This window comes from Pempheris klunzingeri, chromosome 5 (assembly GCF_042242105.1).
Source record: "Pempheris klunzingeri isolate RE-2024b chromosome 5, fPemKlu1.hap1, whole genome shotgun sequence".
Classification (NCBI taxonomy): Eukaryota; Metazoa; Chordata; class Actinopteri; order Acropomatiformes; family Pempheridae; genus Pempheris; species Pempheris klunzingeri.
In genome coordinates, this window is record NC_092016.1 from 16,613,386 (window position 1) to 16,639,160 (window position 25,775).

General features: G+C 41.3%; 2 protein-coding genes across 5 annotated transcripts; both read right to left on the minus strand.

Moving 5' to 3' along the window:
* Positions 1-60: 60 nt before the first annotated feature.
* On the minus strand, positions 61-20,153 carry ppfibp1b (PPFIA binding protein 1b). 4 transcript variants are annotated; one of them, XM_070830128.1, is made up of 27 exons: positions 20,015-20,153; positions 14,727-14,808; positions 13,921-14,126; positions 12,911-13,000; positions 12,686-12,799; positions 12,075-12,203; positions 11,060-11,152; positions 9,822-9,939; positions 9,595-9,639; positions 8,490-8,551; positions 8,301-8,385; positions 7,505-7,644; positions 6,836-6,927; positions 6,074-6,131; positions 5,605-5,779; positions 5,171-5,203; positions 4,359-4,500; positions 4,011-4,142; positions 3,616-3,766; positions 3,380-3,491; positions 3,121-3,209; positions 2,717-2,839; positions 2,472-2,597; positions 2,196-2,384; positions 1,586-1,750; positions 1,211-1,276; positions 61-1,095 (listed from the first exon to the last, which is right to left on the minus strand). In XM_070830128.1, the coding sequence occupies exons 2-27, from the start codon at positions 14,788-14,790 to the stop codon at positions 1,012-1,014; spliced, it is 2,883 nt and encodes a 960-aa protein (XP_070686229.1). In that variant the 5' UTR covers positions 14,791-14,808; positions 20,015-20,153; the 3' UTR covers positions 61-1,011. The 4 variants fall into 4 exon arrangements, with proteins under 4 accessions (XP_070686229.1, XP_070686231.1, XP_070686230.1 ...); XM_070830130.1 differs by lacking the exon at positions 9,595-9,639; XM_070830129.1 differs by lacking the exon at positions 5,171-5,203.
* A 1,369-nt stretch (positions 20,154-21,522) lies between these two features.
* Positions 21,523-25,612, minus strand: LOC139201823 (guanylyl cyclase inhibitory protein). Its single transcript, XM_070831251.1, has 5 exons — positions 25,359-25,612; positions 23,919-24,051; positions 23,348-23,497; positions 23,104-23,209; positions 21,523-22,736 (listed from the first exon to the last, which is right to left on the minus strand). The coding sequence occupies exons 1-5, from the start codon at positions 25,469-25,471 to the stop codon at positions 22,600-22,602; spliced, it is 639 nt and encodes a 212-aa protein (XP_070687352.1). The 5' UTR covers positions 25,472-25,612; the 3' UTR covers positions 21,523-22,599.
* Between the last annotated feature and the right edge of the window lie 163 nt (positions 25,613-25,775).

Below are 25,775 nucleotides of genomic sequence, written 5' to 3' on the forward strand. Positions count from 1 at the left end.
TAGTCTCTGTCCTGAGTCTGTGTCAAAGGCTGGACAGCGCCCATTTGAAGAGAAAACAAACTGCTTTAAATAACTTTATTGATCTTAGAAATTGATGAATGTAAAAAAAAAACAAAAAACCTCAGTCAATCTATTCAGGTAAGGTCGAGGGTTGCATTACTATAACATTTTGAAAAAAATCTGACATTGCATTATCCCACATATCTGAACATGCCACAACTCTTTTCTACAAATAAACGCCAGCCAACAGGGTTCCATTAAAAATCCATTTGTAGTAAAAATAAAATAAACAATAAGCTCTTTTATTTAAGTGTTGAATTTCAATACCATGAAATGATATTCATTAGGCTTTATACTGTATGATATTTATTGGTGCAAATGCATGTAGAATATTACTGTCGAGTGAAACCTGTGTAACGTTGGATAAAATACATGACAATGTCCATGTAATTAGCAAGGTTTAGTTCTGTAGAAAACATAGCAGCTGTTTCAGGGTTATTACTTCACACCAGCTTCTAAAAAAATGGGGAAAACTTCTCAGCTTCACTTTTGAATGAAGTCCATGTCTTTTTTTTAAAGTCTAAAGTCAGAAGGCAATTTAAAAGACATATATTAAAATCTATATTGGTGTATTTTAGATGTCTTTTATTTGCTGGTTGACATTTCTGTTCTCTCATAAATAGAAAAGTACACTACTGAGTACAAAACATCTCCAGAGAGCAGCTGGCAGGCAAGCAGTGGTGTTGCCCCAAAAGTTCCCTCTCTCATCAGGCGACAGTGATGGAGACAAAGTTCAGGAGTAATAGTGGCTGCTGGACTGTCGGCTTTCACATAACCTTTGTTTGAAACTGAAAACAAAGACGCTGTAATACTTTTGGCTCATGTCTGAATGTAACACTAAAAAATGTGGGGGTATTGTTGGAGTTTGTTGAAACAGGTCTGTGTGTGGGTGGAGGGTTTTGGCACAGAGTTTCTTTCACAGCAGGACCAGGTCTCGGGGTGCTGACAGTCTCATGCATTGGAATCCTCGTCTGTTACACTGGGATTGGGTGAATTTGAAATCTCCTTGAAGAATTCGTCATCTTTCAGCATGCTCTGGTAAAACACACAGTACAGAAAAAAATATGTTAACTTTACAAGCCAAAGCTGCTGAAACAATAGCATCATTAAGTACAACGCGCTGTGTCCTGGTCAACCTTCAGAGTCTTACCGTGAGGTTTTGAATACCCTCGGAGAACGCTCCAATCTGTCTCACCGTTCCCTCAGAGTCCTCCATCTGTGAAACAACAAGCGGCTTTCAATCCCACAATAGAATATAGAAACTTAAGGTGACCAGATACGTGTACTGCTGCGTAAATATCTGAGTAACACAAGTTACCTTCCAAGCAACGCTGCTCACAACGTACATAACAAAATCAGACCAAACCCCATTAAAATATGGAGGGATTTTTCCCCCCTATGGTGAACATAATAGATGCCTTTGATAAAAGCAGATTTCATATTTACTGTACATTTAATTTGATGTATAATTGTCCATGTTTTAGGGTGATAATTATTCAACAGACCCCTTGAAGAACAAGCTCACCTGCTCTAGCCTGTCAAGGTCGTCCTCGTAGATCTGGAGCTCGAAGCCTTTCTGAAAGCTTCGTCCCTTTGGCATCTCCACGTCCATCGGACACACGTACTCCTCACTCTCATCCTGCTTCTTCTTCCTCAGACTGCCAAAGTTTCCAAATGACATTTTCCTTGGCTGGTGTGAATGAGGAGGAGAGAAGACAGAGAAATATAGTTCATTAATCTTATATAGAGACGTTTAAATATACAAACATCAGGGTTCCCCTTTTTGTCCAATTCAATTTTTTTTATCTTGTCTGACTACAAAACTGCATGTAATACACTTTTAAGGGTGTAATCATAATCAAACAGTCATAATCAATAATTGCTTACTGATGTTTAGAGTTCATTTTATCTAAATTCTTTATAAAGACTATACAATTTCATGTTAATTTTTTCAAACTTAGTATCATAATATCAAATCCAAAGTTTTGATATTTTACAGTTTTCCAAATGATTACATCAAAACAAATTTTTGTGGATATTCATTACCCTAAGAATCCTCATAGCCACTGTAAGAGACGTACTGGCAGGACTATTTAAAAACATAGACAGTGTGTCCTCTAGGACTCGTGCATTACCTTGACCTTAGTGGTGGCTGTAAGCAGAGTGTAGTCTGGGTTTTCAAGACACTCCTGTTTGAGCTGCTGGGCCTCTGAGCCAATGAGCAGGTTGAAATGTGTGGCGAGGTGGCGGCGCAACAGCGTCTTGTTGGGGGGGATGTTCAGCAGCAAAGCCATCGTCTCCACGTTGTACCGTGGCTCCAGAACCTGAAGAGAGAGGAGATGTATTATGTCTGGATACCTATAGGAGAGATTTGCCATCTCCCAGGAAGACTGAAAAGCGAACCTTCTCACCATTAGGCCTCCATGCACTCCGCTGCCCCTCAGGTTGGGAGCGTACTCAGCGAGATCCACAGACCGCAGCCACTCCATCACCCTATGGTTGGTCCACTGGGAAATCTCTGCTGGAGACGCATTGTTCTATGGAGACAAAGCACAGGAAGAGAATTAGACACAGAATATATTTACATACAGCTGTGGGTTACAAAACCGGGTTGTCAAACAGTAACAGTAACAGTAGACTGTTAAAGTGAATGCACCTCGTCAGACGGCCTACGGCGCAAGCAGTTGGGCTCATAGTTGTTGAGTCGGAGCACTTGGATAGCTCTCTTGATACTGAGGTGATGCAGGACGCTCCCCACTTTCAGAGAAAGCAAGTCGTCCTGATGAACAGTAGAAAGTAGAAATTATTTTAAAAAAAAAACACAACAGACTAACAAAATTAATATTCCCTGGCAAAAAAACTTGTGTGACAGTTTGAATAGAGGCAGACGCCGTGGTGCATCTTCAGTACTGCCCTACATATGGAGGGTGAGACCAGGACATCTCCAGTGGAGCTCATCAGACTCTGCAATAATCCTAATTTGAGATGGCACTGGAATCGTCAGACCTACTTATCCGCAGGGTCTGTGGAGGGAGTGCATGTGTCTCGCCACACACTCACCACTGTCATGTAGTGCAGCATGCGACCATCCACCCTCCCCTCATCAAACTGGGTCTTGTACTGAGGCAGCCCGATGTCATCCAGCCATCCTGAGAGCAAAGGGGAACGGAAAAGTGTCACAAGAAGGAAGTCGAGTTGACAGTCAAGTACAAGTCAAAGTAAAACTGGTCATGAAGAAGAAAAAAAACAAATAATTGGCCTCATGTTTCCTTTGAGCAGCAGAGCATCGATAACTTGGTTCCTGGCAGCTGGTACTCACTCGTCACCCAGTTATAGTCAAGCTTTCCCTTGTTATCCTCCTCCTCCGAGCCGAGGGCCTGCAGAGCCAGCTGCAGCTTCTTTCTGTGCAGTGGGTGTTTGATGCCCAGCTCCTAAACATCAACCAGATGACAGGTAGGTATTACACATAACATCCCTGAGATGGTTCAGCAACAACAATACTTTGACTGTCTGCCGGCTTTGCTAATCTTATTAAATTCTTCTGCTTCGTCTCACCCGCTCCAGGTCCTGTTGTGAGGCCTGTAGCAGCGTCTGTCCAGAGGAGATCCACACACGGGCCATGTTCACATACAGACCGAGACCCTGCTCCTGCAGCCAGTCACACACCTGATCCTTTGACCAGCGCGCAAAGGGAGCATCGACTTCACTACGAAAGAGAAATGAGAACAGAAAAGTCAAAACTTTCATAAGAAATATAGAAAGGCACTGAACAAATAGATACATGTTTAAATTGTTAATATAGAGCATGAATCATTGATGCTTTTATCCCAACAAAGTCAGCTTTGCAAAAGAAACATCACATGATCTCTGAGTTTCACTGTACGCCAGAGATTGAAAACAAGGAAACCACATTCAGAGTCTAATTATTCAGGCTGAAAGCACAGACTTACTTGTTGACTCTCTGGAGGTCACGGGACCAGCCCAGTCTGGGTCCCGCTGTGGCTCGCACTCCGCCCCTCTTGAACTCACCCTCTGGTAGGTTGTCATCCAGGTTAAACGTGGTAGACTGACTCCTTTTTAACCTAGAAAAAAAAAAATCAATATGTTAAAAAAAATCCTGGTTATCATACGAAACATGTCCATGGTGATAAAGCACTTTTCATATTTCTAGGTGGATCTGAACTTGTTAATGTAGACATTTTAATTGACTATTCTACAGATGTAACTTACTATTCTTTAATTTAGTTTACTATTCTTAAAATCAAGAGCTAAAGATTCTCATTTCATTTTCCACTCACTTCCCAAAGAGTTTCTTTATTCCCTTGGACTTTTTCTTGCCCTCTGGGGTCGTAGGGAGTGTGTGGGTGCTGTCGCTGTTGGCCGACCTCTGTGGCAGCCCGGCCAGATCCAAATGGTCAGTGCCTTGTCGCTCTGTTTCAGCTGTACAAACAAACGCCCAAAGAGAGTCATCAGCATTGTGAGCATCCGTGTGGCAAACGTGCATCGATCGGTGGAGACTGAGCGGCTGCACAGGGTCAGTGAGGAGACCCAGAAAACACTCAGACAGACACATGACGTCTCCTACACCTAGACAGACTGAGAGGTCATGGCAGTGGGGATTAAAAGCAATATCCTCTCTACTATGCATGCATCAGACACGTCTGACTCACAAAGACTGGAATAAAATTGCATTGCTTTATTAGGTTAAAAAGGAAGTTCATTAGTTGTTCTATCTAAGATATCAAGTGGGAGGCCTTCAAGATCCAAACAAATCCTTTAAGCAGATAACGTGGATCTCGACATAGAATTGTGTTTGGGGAAGGGTTTGACAGAAACTAAAGAGTGTCAACAAACACATGCAGGCACACAGGCAAATCAACATACACAGCGGACGGGCTGTATGTTGGACAGCTTGTTGCATTTGTGCAACAGTGGGTAGTGACAGGGGTGTGGTTGTTAAAGCACTGCAGTTACTGTAATGATTAAGAGATGTCAGCTGAATGGATGAGTTCAGAAACGTGTACAATGGTACAGGATACAGTCAGTAGTTTCCTTCGTGTTCTTCAGAGAACTACTGCAGCCCTACAAAGACCTGTAGGCTATACTGTACCTAGCATAGGCGCACTTGCACTCCGGCTGCGGTCTTCATGTGTTACAAATCACACACAACACACGACAGGGTCCAACAGAAAAGACAAAGGGCAGAAATCATGATTGAAATAACAACAGGATTGGAGAGGTGGAACAAACACAGACATACATGTGTACAGCACACACAAAAAAGGACATACACATAACAGCACAGAAACGGACTTCCATAATTAAATGGGGACCACAGTTTGTGTGGGCTGCAAATTATGGTCTTGGTCCATATAGTATAACCCATGGGTGTGGCTTGGGAAAAAAAAGAAGTTGTCTATGGTGGAAGAAAACCTCCAGGAAAATCTCACTCTCTAGCAAACAGCCAATCAGCATCAAACACAGGCTGAGTCACCTTGTAGAACTGTTCTCAGCCAGCTGCTAAATCATGTGGTTTGCTCTTACCAAGGTTGGGGGTACTGGTGGTCTTCTTGCCCCCACGGATCTTGAAGAAGCCCTTTCCAAAAGATGAACGAGCCTTTCTTGAGCCAAAGCTGTCGTCCTCCGTGGTGGCAGGCAAGGTGGCAGAGGGACCCATGGGCGGCTTTTCACTCATCTTACTGATCTCTTCACTTGTATTCTGAGAGAGCAAAAGACATTACTCCTATATATCTCTTATGTTCATACATACTGTACTACAAGTACTGGTCAGGTGTAATACGCTGAACTAGTAGAATCAAAATATTGTAGCTATTAATGTAAAGAAACAGGGTAAAGGATGCAGAGTGCACACAGCATGCAGTATAACCTAAAGGCTGTAAACACTGTTGATACTGTGGTGCATTTCAGAAAACTCTGAGAAATAAGGTTTGGCATTTAGGGTTTTTCTCCAGTAATCAAACATGTTCCCACTATCAAAATGTGTGACTTTTACCTTTTCATTATTGCTCCTATCCAACTGGTCCTGGCTGCCAGTCTTTCTGGTATCTTGGCTGCATGAAATGACAAAAAAAACCCACAATGCACACCTCACTCATGGTAGTGTAGCGGAGACAGCGAGCTTGTCTCACATGGTCATGACAGGCAGCGGTGCAGCGCTGGAGGATATGAACTACTGTTACACACATACTTCTCATGTGTAACTTAAAGGGCAGCTACTTCCTCACACTAAGTATGACTGCAGTAAATGGACACAAACACAGTGGTATACTAGTGTATTTAAAGTGCAGCTCCCTGCAGCGCTCTATACACAGTGGACAAAATAACTGTGGTCACAACATTATCTTAATATCAGTGTTACAATATTTACTAATGAGTATATATTTGAAACAATACAATAAAAAGTTAAACCTCTTTCTATTCTATCACGTCAACACATTTTTTTATATCACTGGAACTGGGACAAGCTTTCAGTCTCATTTAAGATCTGAAAAAATCTGACATGGCATCATTTTCATTTTAGCGATGTAGTGTGACATGAAACTGTCACAAACCAATATGTGAACATGCCAGTCAATGTCATCAACTGCGCTGAAATGTCCCTGGATGTAATATTATTCATACATATCAGCTACATAAAACCTCCAACAATTTCTGGACATTTTATTTAGTCATATTAATTTCTAAAAAATTAGTATGGACACAAAAAAACAAAACAATCAATGCATGTGAAAAGGGAAGTCTTGTCATGTTTCACCTCTCGAAATCTGTCTGTGCAGGTAGTCGTTCTGGATCTGAGGGGCTGGGTGTGGGTGAAGACTCTTCACTCAGTCCATTGAGGATCTCCATCTGTGCACAGATCAGAATGAGACGAGAAGAAAAAAACTAGATAGAAAAACCCTGTTTAAAAATCCAAGTGCGCCACGGTCTTAAAACGTTAACTTGCATATTTTCCCGAGGCCATGAGAACACAGCAGTCTAAATCTGCACTGACGGGAGATGTTATTCAATTAATTGGACGTCGAGCCCTTCAACACTCACTTCATAAGTATGAAATTTATGTGAGCTATTAGTGTTTTACTGAGTATATTTGAGTTTAACACGATTTGAGGTTGCTCGAGGGGAAAAAGGGGAAAAACTTAAAGTAGAAGAGAAATTGCTTTTGTCAACTTCTCTTTAAAACAAATTAGAAAGATGACAGAACCAAAAACATTATGTGTGGTTTCCAGTTAACACATTTGAATCTTATATCACTTATTCTACATTTTTGAAATGCTGAAATTGTATGTGACATTATCTGTTATTATCTGTTATACATCCTATTTGCTATATTGTTGAAATTTCAATTTTAAATGCTGTAAACTGTCCACTGATGGACAGTTTGTAGTTTGTTTGTAGTCACAATATCATATTATGCAACACAAACCTCATCTGGGCTCTTCCTTTTCAGTTGTTCAACATCTGTAAATTCATGATCTTGTGGCTCCACCGACGCAAAGTTGATTGACGAGAATACGACGGATCCATCATCATGACTCTCAGTGTGCTCGTTATCTTTGGTTTTCTCTGTAGTCCGCAAAGAATAAAATGCAGTTGAGACCATATAATCTGACATGTAAAATTTAAAGATTAACCCATCCTGACACACTGAGCAACAGAGAAAATTTTATCTGACAAGACTAACTTCATCTATTGTCTCTAAACAGATCTTATAAGACAGCCTAAAAAAGTTGAGTGAATTTTGTTTCAGACAGCTGCAGAACAGAGTTGTATGAACTAATGCATCAGTAAACAGCAAGGCTCAAGGCAATACAAATGTATACATATAGGAAAACAAGCAGACAGAAAGGGAAAGAAGCCGTTTGTCAGCCAACTCAAAACTCAAATGTAATAGTGTCCTTTAACACGCCAGTAAGGGCAGTTTTCAAAGAAGGTCCTGTTCTCAATCACATAGTTTTGACAAAAATAAAGCTGACTAATTGTTCCCTGTGGTGGATTATCTCTTGCTCTGGTTTCAAGTCTCTGCAAAGTGACTTTCATATTATATTAAAATGACGCCAGTGGCTGTCTGTAAATTGGAAATCATAATAAAAACCTATGATACGCCATGAAAAATGGCACAATGTTAAGTATACACAATGTGAGCTGAAGCATGCAAAATCACCTACACTGCTCATCACATCAACTTTATCAATCTACTCTGGCACTCTGAGTTATCTAACCTTTCTTGCCTTGCACTGACATCACCATGTCTTGAACTTTCTTGTACCGCAGCAGCGACTGCTTCAGCTCCTCAATCTTACGATCCTGCAAAGGAAAAGACAATCAAAACCACACGGAGGCACAGTTTTCAGGACCAGAGTTGAATAACTTGGTACGATACAAAACAAATCACAAGTTGTCAAATGTACCTTCTCTTCGTTGGCTGCCATCAACGATTCAACTGCCTTTTTCATCCTCTGCACTTCCACATCTAGTGAGGAAAGGAAACGATTACGGACAAAGAAGTGTACAGTTCACCCGGGGATGGTTAATAAGCCTGAACACACAGGGAGCAAGTGGAGGATTTGATACATTCAGACCACACAGGCCGCAACATTACTGACTAACTGTGCTTTTTCCTTCAAATTGACACAAGATATCCTTGTGTGAGCAGGTTTTTCACATATTTCACTTTGGTATAACATTTTCACTTTTCAGTACACTCACTCAGCTACAATGCTCTCAACATTAGCAACCATAGGGATCTTCTGTCATTCAAAGCATTTTCCCCAAAGACTTTCTCATCTCCAAGTAATCCAACATAAAGGCCTCTAAACGCACACGTTCCATTAATGCTTTTTAACTTGTTTGAAGATGTGTGAGATGTATAATATAAACCTAATATTTAAAATGATTAAGGTGGGGGTGATCTCGACTAGCCCTGAACATGTAGAGTCATGTTGAGGGCGTGTGCGCAATGAATGAAAAGCAAAATTGTTCTACACAAGTGAAAGACCGCTGATGGGGGAGGGCACAGACATGAAGACAGCACTCACAACAAAGATACCATCACATGACGACAACATTACAGGTCAGCAGGGCACACACTGGTTGTTGATGTGATCAGGGGAGGGTTTAGACAAGTTTGAGGAGAGATACTGAGGGGCAAAGGAGGTGATTATTGTTGGAGGACATGAGGCAGGAGGATGAGTGAGCAGCCTGAATGGTTATGACAGACAACACAATTCATTCCTCATTCCTGTTGAAAACACAAAGCAGACATTCCTCGCTGCTGTTCCAGGCTGGACGTTAAAAACACGCATACGCAGCTTGCGGATGACCTCGGATATGTTCAGTCCTTAAAAGTTGACGACAGTTTTAAACAGTCGGGTGATGTGGTGCTCAGTCAAGTATTAGCACTCCAGTGGGTTATAATGGACAAGCAGAGTTCAGATGGCTCATGCTCGTTCATGCAAACGGGTTGAGATGGGTGCAGTAATTAAGTGCAAACACAATCATAAAAACCCCCCTTACGTTTTTCTTTCAGCCTCTTTCTAAGAGTTTCATCTGGGTGAGAGACTAAACAGGACAAAGAATTATGAAACAAAAGTGGTTGAATGCATACTCTGATTTCTTGAGGTAAGCCTGATGCTAATTACACATAGATATCACAACTCAACCACATAAAAAAGTTGAACATGGGTTTAAACATCATGCATGCTCATCTTCAGTCAGGCTCGTCATTCAACTGGCTTTCCCACCTCTCTCTGTGGGATCGGCACTGCTCGAGGCGATGGCTTTGAAGCCTGTCTCATCCTGCAGTCTCCTCATCTCTCCGTCTCTGCCCTCCAGCTGCCTCCTCAGCATGGCCAGCTCCTCCTGTCCAACAGAGAGGGGACAGCAGTGAGGAAATGTCCTCCACGCAGACACTACCTCCCCCACCCCAGCTCCACACTACAAACAAACCACAACACAAAAGGTTCACAGATGCTGACGTGGCGTACAGGCACACAGGACCACACCTGTTCTGAGGGGTAACGTGTGTGAGGTGGGTGGGTAAGCGCTGAAGTCTGGGAAGGCCGAGGTAATGACAAACACGGGAGCAAAAAATACACGTTTTAGTGACCGGAATAAGAATCAAGCGCGGAGACAGACAAATCAAGAGGTTTAATAAAGATGATGAGAAAAAGAAAATCAGAGGCAGAAAAACAGAACTCTTGCCAACCCAAAATTAAAACATACCTGTGGTTTCAAAAACTGGTGCAGACTCAAGGAAGTGGTATTTCTGACTACACTTGACTTTTTGCATTTTACTGCACTGCATAGTCCAGTAACTTAAGTGATTTCATTGTTTGCAAAAAGTGACATCATTTTACCTAAAATGGTAAAGAAAAAAAGAAAAAAACTGCAGCAAACCAGATATAATGATTTTTTTTCCCCCTCAAAAATAAAAAAAGAAGAGGAGCCAAAGGGAGAGGTCAAAAACCATAATCATACAGCAAGCAAAACAGTCATCCCGAGAAAAGCCAACCTTCATAGCCTGGAGTTTGTGCTCCTTCCTCTGTTTCTCATACTGCATCTGGCCCATTTTGATTTTCAGGCTAGAAAGCTTGGCCATAAGCGACTAGCAGTAGAGAGACAAACCAAGGAAGAGAGAGAAAATAGAGATGCAAGAAGTGAAGGATAAAAGTGGTCAAGTAGGTGGAATACCCAAGACTGAAACCAAGATGTTCACATTAGAAAGCACATTAAAACATAGACAGTGTTGACCAACAAAGTCCAAATTTTAAGAGCAGTTTTAAGCTCTAACTTTTTCTTCTCCATTAGTGTCAACCAAGATATGACCTGACATGATACAGATGTTCAACACCCTAATGTCCAATACAAATGGTATCCAGTGGAGTCAAAACAATCAGAAATAAAACAATTCAGAGCCTTAAAAGCAGCTGCCAGGATCTTTTGACACTGGGAGTGTGCAAACGTCCCTGTGACCACTCACCTTTGTGGATTTAAGTTTCTTTTCGTACTGTAGTTTTTCACTCTCCAGGTCTGTCAGTCTGTACCGCAGTTCGTTAATTTCAAGAATCAGATCCTGAAAGAACAGAAAGTGCATATCAGATATTGGCAACATCCTACAAGATTGGTAATACTTTAATACTTTATTTCTTTTTTTTTAATGGCTTCATTCTCCAGTGTTAATTTCCTTAAGGCAGCTCTGGCATTCTACAGCTTTAGTTAAAAGTTCAATTAAAACAAGTATTACATCCCTACCTGTGGCATTTAAACCTAAAGTTTAAATTCATTCTCATATCATTCACATCTGATATAACTTATCCGATTTAGCATAGCTGGCACTGTTCAGTGTAAACACATTCAGCATAAAACAACTCTAGATACGCCTGGAGGGACTGAATTTCCTGGAGAGTCAACGCTTCAAAGCAGCAGCAGTGATGAAATGAGAGGAAGCTGCTTGTTGAAGAGAAGTGATTTATGTGCTGTGAGGCGGAACATGGACAACAGCTTTTTGTTCCAGTGGGATGGAAGAGACGACCGCGCTGTTACAACAATAACATGACGTGTTTGAAAGCTTTCCAAGTGCTCTGTATGGTTCATCTGGGAGCAGAAATCTCTAGTAAACAAATGAGTGACATCTTTATGTTTGTACAGCCTTTGACCAGGGGGCAGTAAATTCAAATAAGGTGAAAAACTAAAGGTAACCCACCTCGAACAGTAACGTTTTTCAATTTATAACGGCAACAAACACAGCAGGCATATTTCCTCTGGATAGTTCTGTGAATGTCAATGTTTCCTGGAGGTGATACAACATTTATCTGACTTTGCTTTACTTACTCAACACACAGCTGCTTTGAGACTGACAATAACATCAGAAGTCCCTCTCCCACACTGGTGTCAGACAACATGAATGAGTGTCTGTTTGGTGTGTGTGTGTGTGTGTGTGTGAGTCCAGAGGGAATGGACACATGCAGAAACAAAGAGAGAATTTGCTCATGTACCTCACTGTCCCTAAATCTGTCAAAGTCGAGTCTGTCCTTGTCCATGGCGTTCAGCTTCAGCTTTAGGTTGGACACTTCAGATATCAGCTCCAGCTTTTGGGTCTCCAGTGCTGTTCTGCACAAAAGCTCCTACAATGATAAGTGAAGATGGTTACAAAAAAACACTGTGGTTGCTATGTGGTTGGTATTGGCAGTGCAAACAACATTAGCAGTAATAAAGACATGTGCAAAGCTCACTAGGAAGTACTATGTGTGGTGTGGTTGTTTGCCTTATGGTGGTATGGTGATGATTTCCAAAAAGTGTGAAGGCTCAGTGCTTTGTGCTGAAGGTAGACATGGAAATCAGTTGGTATTATCTGAATAGCTGACAACAAGCACAAGGAGAACCCCCTGCTACACCCAACACTTGTGGACTGGACACAGCAGCACATGGGAAAATATAATTTATCAATTAATCAATTGTTTGCTTACAGGAGGACATGAAGTCAGATCCTTCACTTAAAAGCCCTTAAACACATGCAGGGCTTTCACTACCGAGTGGCTCTTGATGTTGTGTGCAAAGTTTGTCCTGAGCTATTACATATAAAACATACAAGCACACACACACACACCTGTTGCAGCATCTCCTCAGTGGCGTTGAGTTTCTCCCGGTGCTCTTCCAAGCACAAGTCCAGGTCTCGAATCTTCTCTCCCTGAGCCTCCACCTGGTCTGTCAGCACGCTCACCTGCATTGTCCCAAGATGCATTCTATTAAAAAAGACTATTTCTCTCCAGCGTATATTTATTACAGTCTTTGTGGAACTTCAAAGATTATCTAAGCATTTCTGGATGGACACCTGAAGAACAAGAGACTCCTTATCACTCTCTATCCTGGAAAGCCGTTCCTGGTAGTGGTCACCCCCAGCCAGAGAGATGTGCCCATTGGACTATAGGGACAGAAGAAAATATGCATCAGACAAAAAACCTTAAGAGGAACTGATCTTTGACCTTGAAAGATAGATGTAGAGTGTAAATTCATTCATTTCGCCAGTCTTAAGATTTCTGTGATCTCAGATGAAATGCTACGCATCAAAGTGTGACTGCCTACGCTGCTTTACCCTGCACAAACACAACCTTACATGGTTGAGAAGAAGGCTCACATTCAGTCTGCTGTACACAGAGTGAGTTACAGCATTACACAAAAACTCTGGCATTTATCTGGCCCGCGGCCCATCACTCTCCCAAACACCACTCTGGTTCCCAAGAAGTCAGCGTGTTTCTTGCAGCACACTGGCTGTGACATTGACAACAACAGCATTTCATCTTGGATTCCCAGAGAACTCGGCAGAGGAGAACAGCCATGTTTCCACTTAGCAAACAAGTCAGTTGTCTACTTGCACATAAGATTGTTTGTCCTCTCTTGTCTGCATTCACAGAGTTTTAATGCAGCACACACAGTGAGCAAGGTCAGAAGCAAACCAGATGTGCTAAAGCTTGTTTGCACCATATTCTATCCAACCACCACAGACAAAAAAATCCTCTGTGGTTACACAAATAAAACTGATTCTGACACTGTTGTTCTTTGTGCAGTTTTACATGTTGAGTGTCTAGATAAACTAGTTATGTGACATTTCCAGTGAAACTGATCTGCCCTGAGGCTACACTATTCTGAGAAAAAAGGTCAATGCAACTGTATTTTACAATCTTCAGCTCCAGTTGTTATATTTCAAGATTAACATTGGAAAAACACCTCATACCGATGCCCATTGCATTACCTAATCTGTTCAGTGTCTTTAACACTGTTGTTTTACAGATCTTTGAGACTCATGCAGCATGAATGCGTCTTTTCTACATGTTAGGCTCCTACCAGGTGACCGTGGAGCCACTCGACCAGACTGTCAGCTGTGGAGTCAGGGATCTGGCAGCGTAGACTCTCCCTTTCCTCTGTGTCCATCAGCTCCAGGACGCTCCTCAGGTCCTCCAAAAGGTGAAGCGCCCGCAGGCTTCCCATGAAAGGAGAGGTGGGCGACTGACAGTCAAACAGCCCATTGGAGTAGTCCAGAGCCTTGGAGCCTGAGGTATGGACACACAACAGAGGAACATGTTAAAAACAGCTAGAATCCAAATAAAGACCCAGATGTATCATTTCACACTTCACTGAGCAATTATTTTGACAGGTTACCTCGCTAAAACTGCTGCTCTTAATAACACACAGAAGAGGACAAGAGAAACTGTTTGGGTCAAGTTCTCACAGTGATTAAAGCACAAATACTGCAGTAACAATTCACTGTTTCGTGTTTCACGAATAATATTGTAGTTGCTAAATGGCTGTCAAACATCCTAAGATGATCTAAGGTGGGTACGTCCAGTTATGATATTTAGAGACGACCATTAATGAACATTGGTAAACATGGCTATGAGCCACGCAGCTTGAATAAGCACAGACTAAATGCTAAACCCTCCCTGACAAACACGGAGCTACAGGCATCACGTGGCATCCATCTAAAATGTCAGCTCTGTCTGCAACAAACCATTACAAGACACAAGATAAACTCTTATCAATGTTGACTCAACCCACAAGAGTTATCACAGGCTTTGTTGCTTTTTGCTTTGACATGACAAAAAAGAATCACTACTTCTCTATAAAACTTAACATTTTAAGGAGATCTTTACCTGCTATAATGCCGTCCATCTGCTCCAAAGCAGCTGCCAACATGTCGCTGGCATCAGACATCATCTTCAGTCGCTGATAGACCTGGAGGGAGAAATGAAACTATGTATAAAAAGGAGAACTTTACAACTTGCTTTTTTACTGTATTGTAGTAATTTTGCAAGTGAAAAGGAGGATATTTTGGCTCTTTGGCTCATCATAATACAGATGCTGCACCGAAATCTGCACTTCTGCACATCTTGAATAGAAATCTTTGCACTTGCATTGTGTACCAAGAAGTAAGATATAACAAGAAATCAAAGAACCTCGCATAAAACAGAGAGGAATGTAAAACTGAAACATCCATGATTATTGTGACTACTAACCTAGCAGCGTGACACACTGATAATCACGGTTTAGTCTGAGGAATAACAAACCATCGTGGCAGCTGCTCTGAGAGGTGAATGTCAACAGTGGTGTTCAGCTCTCTGGGCTAAAAAAATGCAGTAAAGTTGGCGTTTAGCATGTGATTAGAAAAGGCTCCCACCCAGGAATTAGGCTGTAACTGCAGTATGTCCCCAACAAGCCTCTGTGCCTAAAATAAGAACAGTGCCTGGTAAGAGTGAAAAAACTGTGAGAAGGGTTTGACTGTGTAGAAACATGAAGTATGTAAGGAAAAAGGGAAAATCTTGAGGCCTTGATGACAACTGGGGTCTGTGGCAGTCAAACCAGTTGTTTTCAGTCACATGAAAACAACTGGAAGAAAATTATGTGCACAAAGCTGCAGAGCTCTTATGTTAATTTTGTGAGAGTAAGACGAATGAAAAATGCATTTCAGAATATCAATCGGGTCATTTACCTAAAATATTGGCACAATGAATGTCCTGCCAATAGGACACTGGACTCTCTGTTTGGAGTGAAGATACATTTTAGTGTCCCAGTCTTGGACATCAGCCCAAGCAGCACAACAGACCCTTTATCTGCGGACGTTTAATCAAAAGGCTCTGCTGTATATCCATGCGTGCTTAAACACACATGCACACACATTCATCTGCATACACACGTCTTCCTTTCATCGGCTGCTTTACATCCTGGGAGTGCCCGACACTGGGACGTAGTAGCACCATTTTCAAACTTTATGGAAACCACCCACAGACCTAACACTGTTATTTCAGGATTCCTGTGGTCACATTTTCCATTATGTGTAAAAAAAAAAAAGTGTTCCCTGAAACACAAGGAATCGCCCCAACACACAGCAGGCTGACGGGAGATGAGAGGAACAAGCATCTAGGTCTGTAGTAAACTGCTGAGTGGTTTCCAACAGGCAAAATGCTCCACTCAGGCTGCCTCCAGTAACTGTCTGCCTCACTCTTGTATAAAGGGGACAAGCGGACATATGTCGCGACATTTAAAAGAGGAAGAGCAGAAAAACATAACAGTTGTTTGCAAAAGACAGGAACTTACAATCTCCTGCTAGTATTTCAAAATGTTTCTTTAATTAGGTTATGGAAAGAAATGCTGAACTGCTGCTCCCTGAAAAACTAGCAACAGTTTCAGAACTGGTGTTAGGATTATCTTATCAGACAGACATGCAGCATTAGGCAGAAATACAGAAGGAAAACAGGAAAATCATATTTTTGTGAACACACTGACGCAAACTTGTATTCAAAACTACTCTGATTAAAGATAGAGAAATATAGTTGGAATAGACCTGCAATTACAACATTTACTTCAAGTTCAATCCACAGCAGATTCAGGGAAGAACTGCAGTACTGTGACATGTACTTTTGGAGCATAGCCAACTCACTGCACTTCAACTACAAATGGGCATCAGAAATCCAGTATTTAGTAGAAGTTAACTCAGACAGGAGTTTGGATCATGGTGACTCAAACTGGAATGAAGGCCTGTGGGGCATCCCCCTCAAAAGCCCGAGTCAGCTTTTCTCTCACCGAAAAAAGGCAAATATGGGTACAGTTAACACATGGCTTACAGCAAACATACTTCAAACGCACCCAGCCAGGACCAGACATGCTGCTCGGAAACCTGCCATCCATGTGTCAATCAATGTTAAACAAGCGTAGAGACCCTGTCTGAACACTTTCATGTCATCATCCTGGATTCAGTGGACGAGTCCAGAAAGATCTCAGCACAAAAAATGCCTAATTACAGATATTTGAACTCTGTCCTCAAGTCCTGAGATGCCTCCATGATGTGCGACTCATAGGTAAACACAAGAGGGTTGTCTTGTGAGCTGAGTGCTCACTTTGACTATGTTGTCTTTACTGAATAAAGGCTTTGGTGTGTGTGTGTTTTAGGGCTGCAACCTGCTTAACCCATTAATTGTTTGACAGAAAATTATGAAAATGTTCTTTATGATCTCCAAAGTATCTTCACTTTGCTTGTTCTGTCCTACCAACAAACTAAAACTGAAAATTATACAGTGAACTGTCACACAGGTTAAAGAACAGCAGGAAATCCGCACTGTAGAACATCAAGCGCCAGTGAATGTTTGGCAGTTTTGCTAGAAAATGTGTCGATTATTGAAATTGTTGCAGATTCCTCTTCTGTCAGTCCACTAATTTTTTAAAGCTCTGGTGCATTTCGAGTAAATATTCCATCTGTGCAAACTTGCGATCAAAAGAGACGTCTCAAAAAAATCCCAAGAAGCAACCATCACTCTCAAAAACAAAGTCTCAGTGTCTGCCCCTCTATATGCACCACTTACACTAACCATAGGACACACAGAGAGGGCTATTGTTTGTGCTAGAGGGGCATTTTGACTGAGAGGCATGAGAAGACAAGACAAAGACAGAGAGAAAAAAAAACTGCAATGTTATGCTACAGTACACATGGCATTTGCAACAACACCTGCCTGCACACTATTTCCAGACGCAAAGAGCCTCAAAACAAAAGCAAAAGAAAAGGGAAAAAAACGCATTCAAAAAGCAATCTTGCCCTTTGGTGAAAACAACCATATAATTCATGGAGACATGCAGAGAATAATAAATACAAGGGGGAGAGTGGCCCACTATAATGGCTTTTCAAATCCTGCAGCCCTGGTCCCTTCAGGCAGGGAGAACCATCATAACCCATCCTCACTGGACGCTATACAGCTCAAGTGCTCCTGGGATAAAAAAAGAGCAGATCTTGTAATTCCACAGTCCAGAATGACCAGTAAACTACGCTGTTGCGCACACAGGAAATAGAAAACAAAACATATGCCTCAGGGCCACTTGCCTCTGAGGAGACAAAGTGTTGCAACTCGCTTTAACAGCTTGTGTTCAGGCGAGTTGCACTGGCGGTGAAAAACAGCCTGCGTAAATCATACAGCAATTTGCTTTAGTTGTTCTGTTTTTAATCAAAGCAAAGTCAAATTAAAAAAACACTGACGATTTCTGTTGACATGAGGGGAAAATCCAACTCACCGCATAATGACACTTTCCATGTTTTGAGCCATGCATACATCCTGTTTTAACTCAAACTGTGAATGCTCCATTCAGCACTGAAGATAAATGGGTAACAAGGGTACGCTTTTCCCCAGGCATCACCTAGGTGTGTTTGGGCCCTCACCGCTGTCAGTGCTGTGTGCCAACCATTAGATGCTTAAAATAGTTACATTATGAGCAAACTGTCTGCTGTGATTTGATCTCGTGAGCGGGGCTAATGTCATTGTCTCCATGTTTAAAGGTGCATGCAATAAGCAGTGCAGTCAGCAGGCTGCATGTCCGCTGTTGCACTGGGTGTAAACACAGTCAGGGCATTCGCCAGCCGCCTGTAGGGCGCTGCTCTGGAATAACCTGCAGCTATTTCCAGGCAGGCAGAATACATCATCACTAATTTTATACCACTTACTGACGACACCTATATGAAAACGAGATGTGGGTGCAAAGCCGAAGGAGTCTCTTTCTTATTTTTAGACCAGCTGGAACTGAAAATAAAAAAACCCGAAGGTATCCATGCAATAGTGTAAACACACTAGACAAAGGATGGAAATTGAGTTTTTAAAATGAGAGCTTCGATGTGATAAGATCTTCAAGATTTTTTCCTGCCCGTATGTATGCAAAAGATTATAGCAGGAATTCATTTATGTTGGACAGCAGCACACATTCTTTTCATATTACTCACGACTGCACTGCTTTTGCCTTAACTTGACTTGTGCAAAATCATTGTAACACTGAAAAGCAGGCACATGATACAGGAGGGCTGGGTTATGTAAATACATGTGCTTTAATGTAAAAACAGCTGTACTGTAGTTTTGCTGTTTACAAGATTACTCAGCATCACTCCATATCAGTAAATCCACTAAAACCTTTACCTTACTTTACCATTCTTTCTAAATTAAATTAAATGCATTTTTGCTGCAGCTAAGACAGGAAAGGGGTGAAATGGAGTTCCCCTAAAATCTGAGCTATAATTAACATTAAGTTAAATCACAGAGAGACACTTCAAACACCTCACTAGCATAACTTCATACTGCAGAGGTGGCAATAAGAGGGGCTCAACACTATTCAAGCGATGGATACACATTAAGTCATTACCCTGGGGGCATCTGGTTTTCAGACAATTGTGCTGTTTTGGAGAGCATCTGACAAGGGAGACCAAACAGTTTGAAGAGGTCGACTGGAGGGCGATACAGCAGCTGATCAAATGTCAGAGCTCTTAACAAACTCCAGACAGTAAACTCTGGTCAGCCTCGCCTCGTTCACAGACAGATCGCCGCGGATAACACCATCATGCTCGGTACAAAAGTCAACCTCACCAGCCAGCTCCACCTCGGGGCGACAGCAGCCCAGATGAAGTGTCGTCTGTGCAGAAAGAGGTGGCCTCAGGCGCTGGGAGTAACCAACCAGCTCACCACAATGTCTGCCAAGCTCTGGAGCTGTGGCACTCTCGTAAAATAACCCTAAACTGACCTCCTCACGCCAAAAACACTCTCCACACAGTCCGGTCCATCGTTGTGAGGGTTAATACTTTTGGTGTGAGTGATACTTCCAGATGAAACTGCCAGTACTTTGGCTGAGTCGTACCAGCTGTTAAATGAAGTGGAAAATACATGAACTTTTGCTCTTTTAACGCTTTCTAACCGCGCTAAAGTGCAACAAGTTGAATAAAAAGTGGAATTTCACCTTTAAGGCGCAGCTACATACATGAGCAGTCAAGACTTTAGTACTTTCAGCGCGTAAAAAACCCTAAAAAGTGACCGTTAATGTTACTGCGTTGACAAAACGTGCACATTCAACAGCCGCTGGTTCCACGTTAGTGGAGAAAATAAATCACAGCGAAAAACAACAACCCGCTCTGTAAACTTACCGAAACTCTGCTGGAGGAGAATCCGGTTAGAGTCCCGTTAGTTTGTTTCCTCTGTTATTTCCAGTGAAATTATAAACTCCACAGCGCTTTCTTTCTGGACTTCTCCGTGCCCACCAGTACTAGCGTTGCCCCCGTCCGTCCGTCCGTCCGTCCACATCCCTACGCCATGATGTCCGAGAGACAAGACGGCTGGAAAACCAGGAACGTCACGGCTGGAAAACCCGATCCCGCCCCTAGGAGCAGGAGTCCTGGCGCATTCACGTAACATGGGAGATAAGAGCCTCTCCGCTGTGTACAACCGTCCGGTCTGTACGCTATTAGCGGACAGGACCCTGAGATTTCATGAAATGTTATGGATATTTATTTGTATGTTTATCTGCGTGAAAGCTGACCAGGATCAACCACAATCAATTGTCGCTTACAGGCGAAATGGTTGTCTGGTTTGAACGCGTTGAGGTGAATTGGGGGCGGAACTGAACGTGAATGCAGCATATTTCTCGTAGTGTGGGAGGCGCCTGTGAGTGAGATGTTCAAGGCACAGGCGACATCATGTGGTGCGTTAGTGTCAGTGGAGGAAGAAACAATCACTGAAAAATACTCTGTTACAAGTAAAAGTCCTGCGTTCAAGATGTTACAGAAGGAAAAGGAGGAAAGTATAATCAGGAAAATGCACTTAAAGTAAAACAAGCACAGTATTATTATTACTCATGCGTTAATGCTAAAGCAAGATTTTACTGTCGTAGTTGGTTGAGGTGAGGCTCATTTTGCACACTGCTGTATAGGACTGAAACTGATGATTATTTTCATTATGAATCAGTTGTTTTGTTTGTAAAAAATCAGATAATGGCGAAACATGCCATCAAATTAACCCAGAGCCCAGAGTGAAACCTTCACCATGCTTGTTTCCAAGACTCCAAACCTCAAAATGATTTTTTTAAGAAGCAGCAAATCCCCACATTTGAGACACCAGGACCCTGAAATATTCTGTAATGAAACATGCCATGAACGATCATCAGAATAGTTGCCAATTATAAATCACGTAATTAACCAATTGATTACAGTACTTGTGTTTACTGTTAGGTAATTCAATTTATAACAAAATATCCTATTTCAAAAAGCATCCATATGTGTGCAGAAATTTATATTTGTTAAGTAACTAAAGCTGTGAGATAAATGTAAAGTTAATAGTGCAAAATTTAGAAGTAGAAAGTGGCATGAAAAGAAAATACAAGTTGTAATTAAGTACAGTACTTTAGTAAATGTACTTAGTTACATTCCAACACTGCCAATACTTTAATACAAAAACAGTCCAATACAAGTTAAAGTTATGGATTCTGGACTCAGTGTTTTATTTCTAAATATCTAATAATTATAATGATCTATTTATCAATAAAATGTATAAATAAAAGTGCAGAAGCCTTAAGAGCAAGACGTACACAAGCATTTAAAAGTAACAGTCCTCAATACACACAAGTGGCCCTTTGCAGTGTGGTATGGTTCATATCATTTTATTTTATTAATTACATTTATGTTAATGATGCAACATCCAAGTGTCATCTTAATGTTGTAGCTGATCAAGCTAACTTAAACACCTTCATATGCTGTTTGGTATTTTATTTTAATGATAAAGCATCTTTTCTTATCTGGTGATATTTATTGCCATTACACAGCTTTGTTGAATATTTGATTCTGATTGGCCAACACGTCACTTTACAGGCTGTTATTTCAGTGTAGCAATCACTATGTCACTATGGATGCAGTTCTGGTAAAAATCAAAATCAATAAAATCAAATCAATAAGACAATAAAACCGTTTTTAAATCAGACTTTGTATCGAACTGCTGATTCCTTTAGTACGAAGCTGTGTAATAAGCGGGATAATGTACAGAGAGCAGCGGTCATTACTGCTAACCGAACCAGGACAGGGTGATGAAGGGTGGAGGGCCTCACTGCTCATTGTTCCTTACATAGTAAAACCTTAGTCTGAAAATGACAGTAACTCAGATAAAGAGTAGTGCAGTAAAAAGTACCGACCGGTATTTCCATTTAAATGAAGTAGAGTAAAAGTAAAAAGAGTAAAATGGAAATCCCCAAGAAAAGTAACTCAAGGTTGTGGTTACATACAGTAGTTGATTACAACATGTTTACTTGAAACAGATTTTGGGTCTGTTGTCTGGTGCGACTTATTCTGGTCACAGGTGCAGAATCTAATAGTATAATATGAGTAGGTATTGTCAGTGTTCAATGAGGAGATGCAATCACACACAGAAAATCACAAATGATCAACACCACATCAAACGTTGCTGCAAAGAAAACACCAATAAAAGAATCAAAAGAAGCATTGATCCCAACGGCAGTAGAAAAATAACACAAAATTATTCAACAAGGCAGAAATGAATGTTTTTCATACAGATGAAACAACATCTACATTTCTCCGGTGTCTACCTTTAAGTTACGCAGCAGACCGTGATGTCATTTGTGACAGTGAATGGAGGCTTTGTCGCTGCTATGTTTCCAGGAAATTTTGGTCCAAACACAGACTGGTTCATTTCTGTGCTCCCAGTGAATAGAATGCCCCACTTCAGGTCAACCATGGGTCCCCAGAGCGCTGTCCCTCCTCAGGGGCCTCTCCACCTTCACGGTGCTGGGGTCACATTCCAGCATCTCCCTGATCCAATCGTCGTCCAGCGCTCCCTCTATGAACTCCTCCAGACTGATGATGGCTACACACATGACAGGGACAGACGTGATTACAGACAGAGAGCGCTCACACAAGTGTTGATATCAGTGAGTAAGAGGTGCATTTTTAATCAGAGGTAGCTATCATCAATAACATAATGACTTTATTTTTTATTATTGTCCAGCAGAGAGCCATGGTCTTGAAAAACATATAAAGGAGTGGGTGTGGTACTTTATAGGTATATTAATCAAAGACATGATGAGCCTGATGGGGTTAATGACTATGAGAAAAGACACAGTCCCACCACCCTGCCACTATGAGCGTGAGTGTGACATCTTTATGAATGTAGCTCCATGCTGAAATAACACAACGCCATGATGTGAAGCAGAAAGAGAAAGTCTTCTCCTCACCATTGTTGTCCTTATCTAATCGCACAAATATCCTGTTGGTGCATTCTTCAGCTGTGAGCGGGTTGGGTTTGGTTAAAGCAGCTGCAACACTCATCTTATAAACAGCCTGCGAGCAGAAGGAAACAAACACTGACTGAAAGACACAGCTGACATCTGTGATATCATCTCATGGGGAAGCTGGAGGTTGAAATGTAGGTCCTGACTTTTGCGTTGGACAGAGTTTGTGTGTGACACAGCAAAGCACCTGCATGATGTCCAGCATTTCCTCCCTTGTGATGGCTCCGTCTTTGTCTTTGTCATAGAGCCTAAACGACCACCGCAGCTTCTCCACGGCTGAACCTTCAATGAGCATGCTGATGGCCATGACGTACTCCCTGAAATCAACCACCCCATCCTGAGGAAAAGCATCCTCATCAACACATTTGTTTTTTTTAATAAAACTTTTGTTGGTTGTTTTAACTTTCATGATAGGATGGACAAAAAAACGGTTGCATCCTGCCTTCATATACATTTCTCTTTCATATTAGGACGACATTTGGGCCCTCAGGCCTTCTTCAGAACCTTGACCTTGACCGAATCCTGTTTTTTTTTCTTCAAGATGGCCTTAGGGTCCAAAGGTCACCCTAATAAAAACAAAATAAACCACAATTTTTTGTCCATTTTTACATTTACTTCCAGTGATCGTCCAGTTGCTTTTCCATTTGTGCATCATTATGGCAAAACATTCATTATAGTCCTGTTGGTGCTGAGGGAAAAGTAGACCCTCCAGACTCATCAGATTTACAGTGTGAAGTCATTCAGAGGACTCTGCTTACCCCATTACTGTCCAATGTGCGGAATATCTGTTCTGCATATTCAGCGGACTCACTGCCCACTGTTGCATTGCAGAAATGCCTTTGAAACTCGTGAAGAGTGATCAACCCACTGGGACACTCATTAATAAACTTTCTGTCACAAAAAGACAAGAAACAGACTGTTTTAATAAGGAGGACAGAACAATTTCAGTTGTTGTGAGACACAAGAAAACAGAGAGGAAGTATGATTGACGGGTCAGATGTGTAGCAGGAGAAACGTGTCAGTGTCCTTTAAACGAAGAATTAAAGAGAATTAAGGTCAACCTATCCCCAACACGTGTTTGAAAGCTTGTTTACTATGGAAAGCCAAAGGGGTCACCACTCGTCACAATTTCCACGGTGTTCGAAGTAATTCTAAACAATTTAAAAACACTTTTCATGTCTATTATATTGAATAAAACCACCGCCTTTCAAACCAGTGGTTACTAGCTCAAGACCAACTCAAGGTAAAATCATGAAAATGTAAGAATGTCAAGTTTGTCACTCAGTTGAGATATAAACCTTTTCCACAAAAACGCCATAAATCTTAGTAAAAAGAAAATATCAAATTAATTTATATGACAGAAAAACAAACATTTTGGGAATTTAGTTCAGTTAACTTTAAAACACTTCAAATTTAACTCAGGAAGAACAGCTTATATACTTCAGGGTGAGCGTAAAAGGAAAAATAAGGTTGAAAAACCATTGATATTCAACACTAAGTATATAAATTGTCCATCTAAAGTTAAATAAGAAGTTTCGAACTATTGTCTCACTGTCTATTGAACACAATGAGTTGTTGTTTGCACCGTGTGTTTTTTACGATATAAATTAATTGAATATTTTCAGAAAGATTTATATCAACACTGTGGAAAAGATTTACTTTTCAAGTAACAATCTTAGCACTTTTACATGTTTAGAATGACATGTATAAACACCAGCTGGTGTTTAAAATTATGGAATCATGATAATTAGCAATCGTGATGAATTGTGACCCTTTTCCCACAGTTATACCCTGGGACATGAGTGCTAAGATAAGTTCTGTTGAACCATTTTACTAGAAAATGGCAAAGTGAAGCCAATTAGCGATGTGTTGTCATGGAAATAAAGCAGAGTGAGAGACAATAGTCCTCAAGCTTATACTACTGCTCATGAGCAAAGAGTTAAATGAGAAAAAGAAAATATACAGACCAAGGTCATGCTTTGATGTTTTTTCCAGAAGAGACACCTCGAGGTATGTTTCTTGAATGTTGAGCAGCAAAACTACAATAGTAGCTGTGCATGTTGAAACATTTTACAGCTCAAATAGGAGCTTTGAATGTTTGAATGACACCCTCATTTCATTTAACAGACTTCTTCTACCCGAGCACACACAGAACATGAGATTAACATGACATTAGAAAAGACAAATGAAAGTCTTACCTGAACCATTCATACAGCTCTGTAACATAAGACTCCCCTCTCCTACAAGGCAGGGTAGCAGCTTGGCCCATTGTGCGAAAGAGCAGCAACAGCTCTGCATTCGCCACTGACATTATATACACAACAAATCCCAGCTTACACCATGCTTTCTTAATTGCACCAACCACTACCTTATCACATTTAACAAATTACACAAAGCTAATCTCCTCAGAGGGGCGAACAAAAAGGAAGGATGTAGGTGGGTGCAGTCGAAGGCAAATGTAATTACTCAAGCAGAACAGGCTGCTGCTTCTCAAACTGCCTCGCTGAAGACAGAAAACCACAGCATGAAAAGTGGAAAGAGCTGGAGGAAACGTTTTGAATCCGGCGTGGCCGCTCACGCTCACTGACCTGTTTAATGCATATCTGGGTATTTGA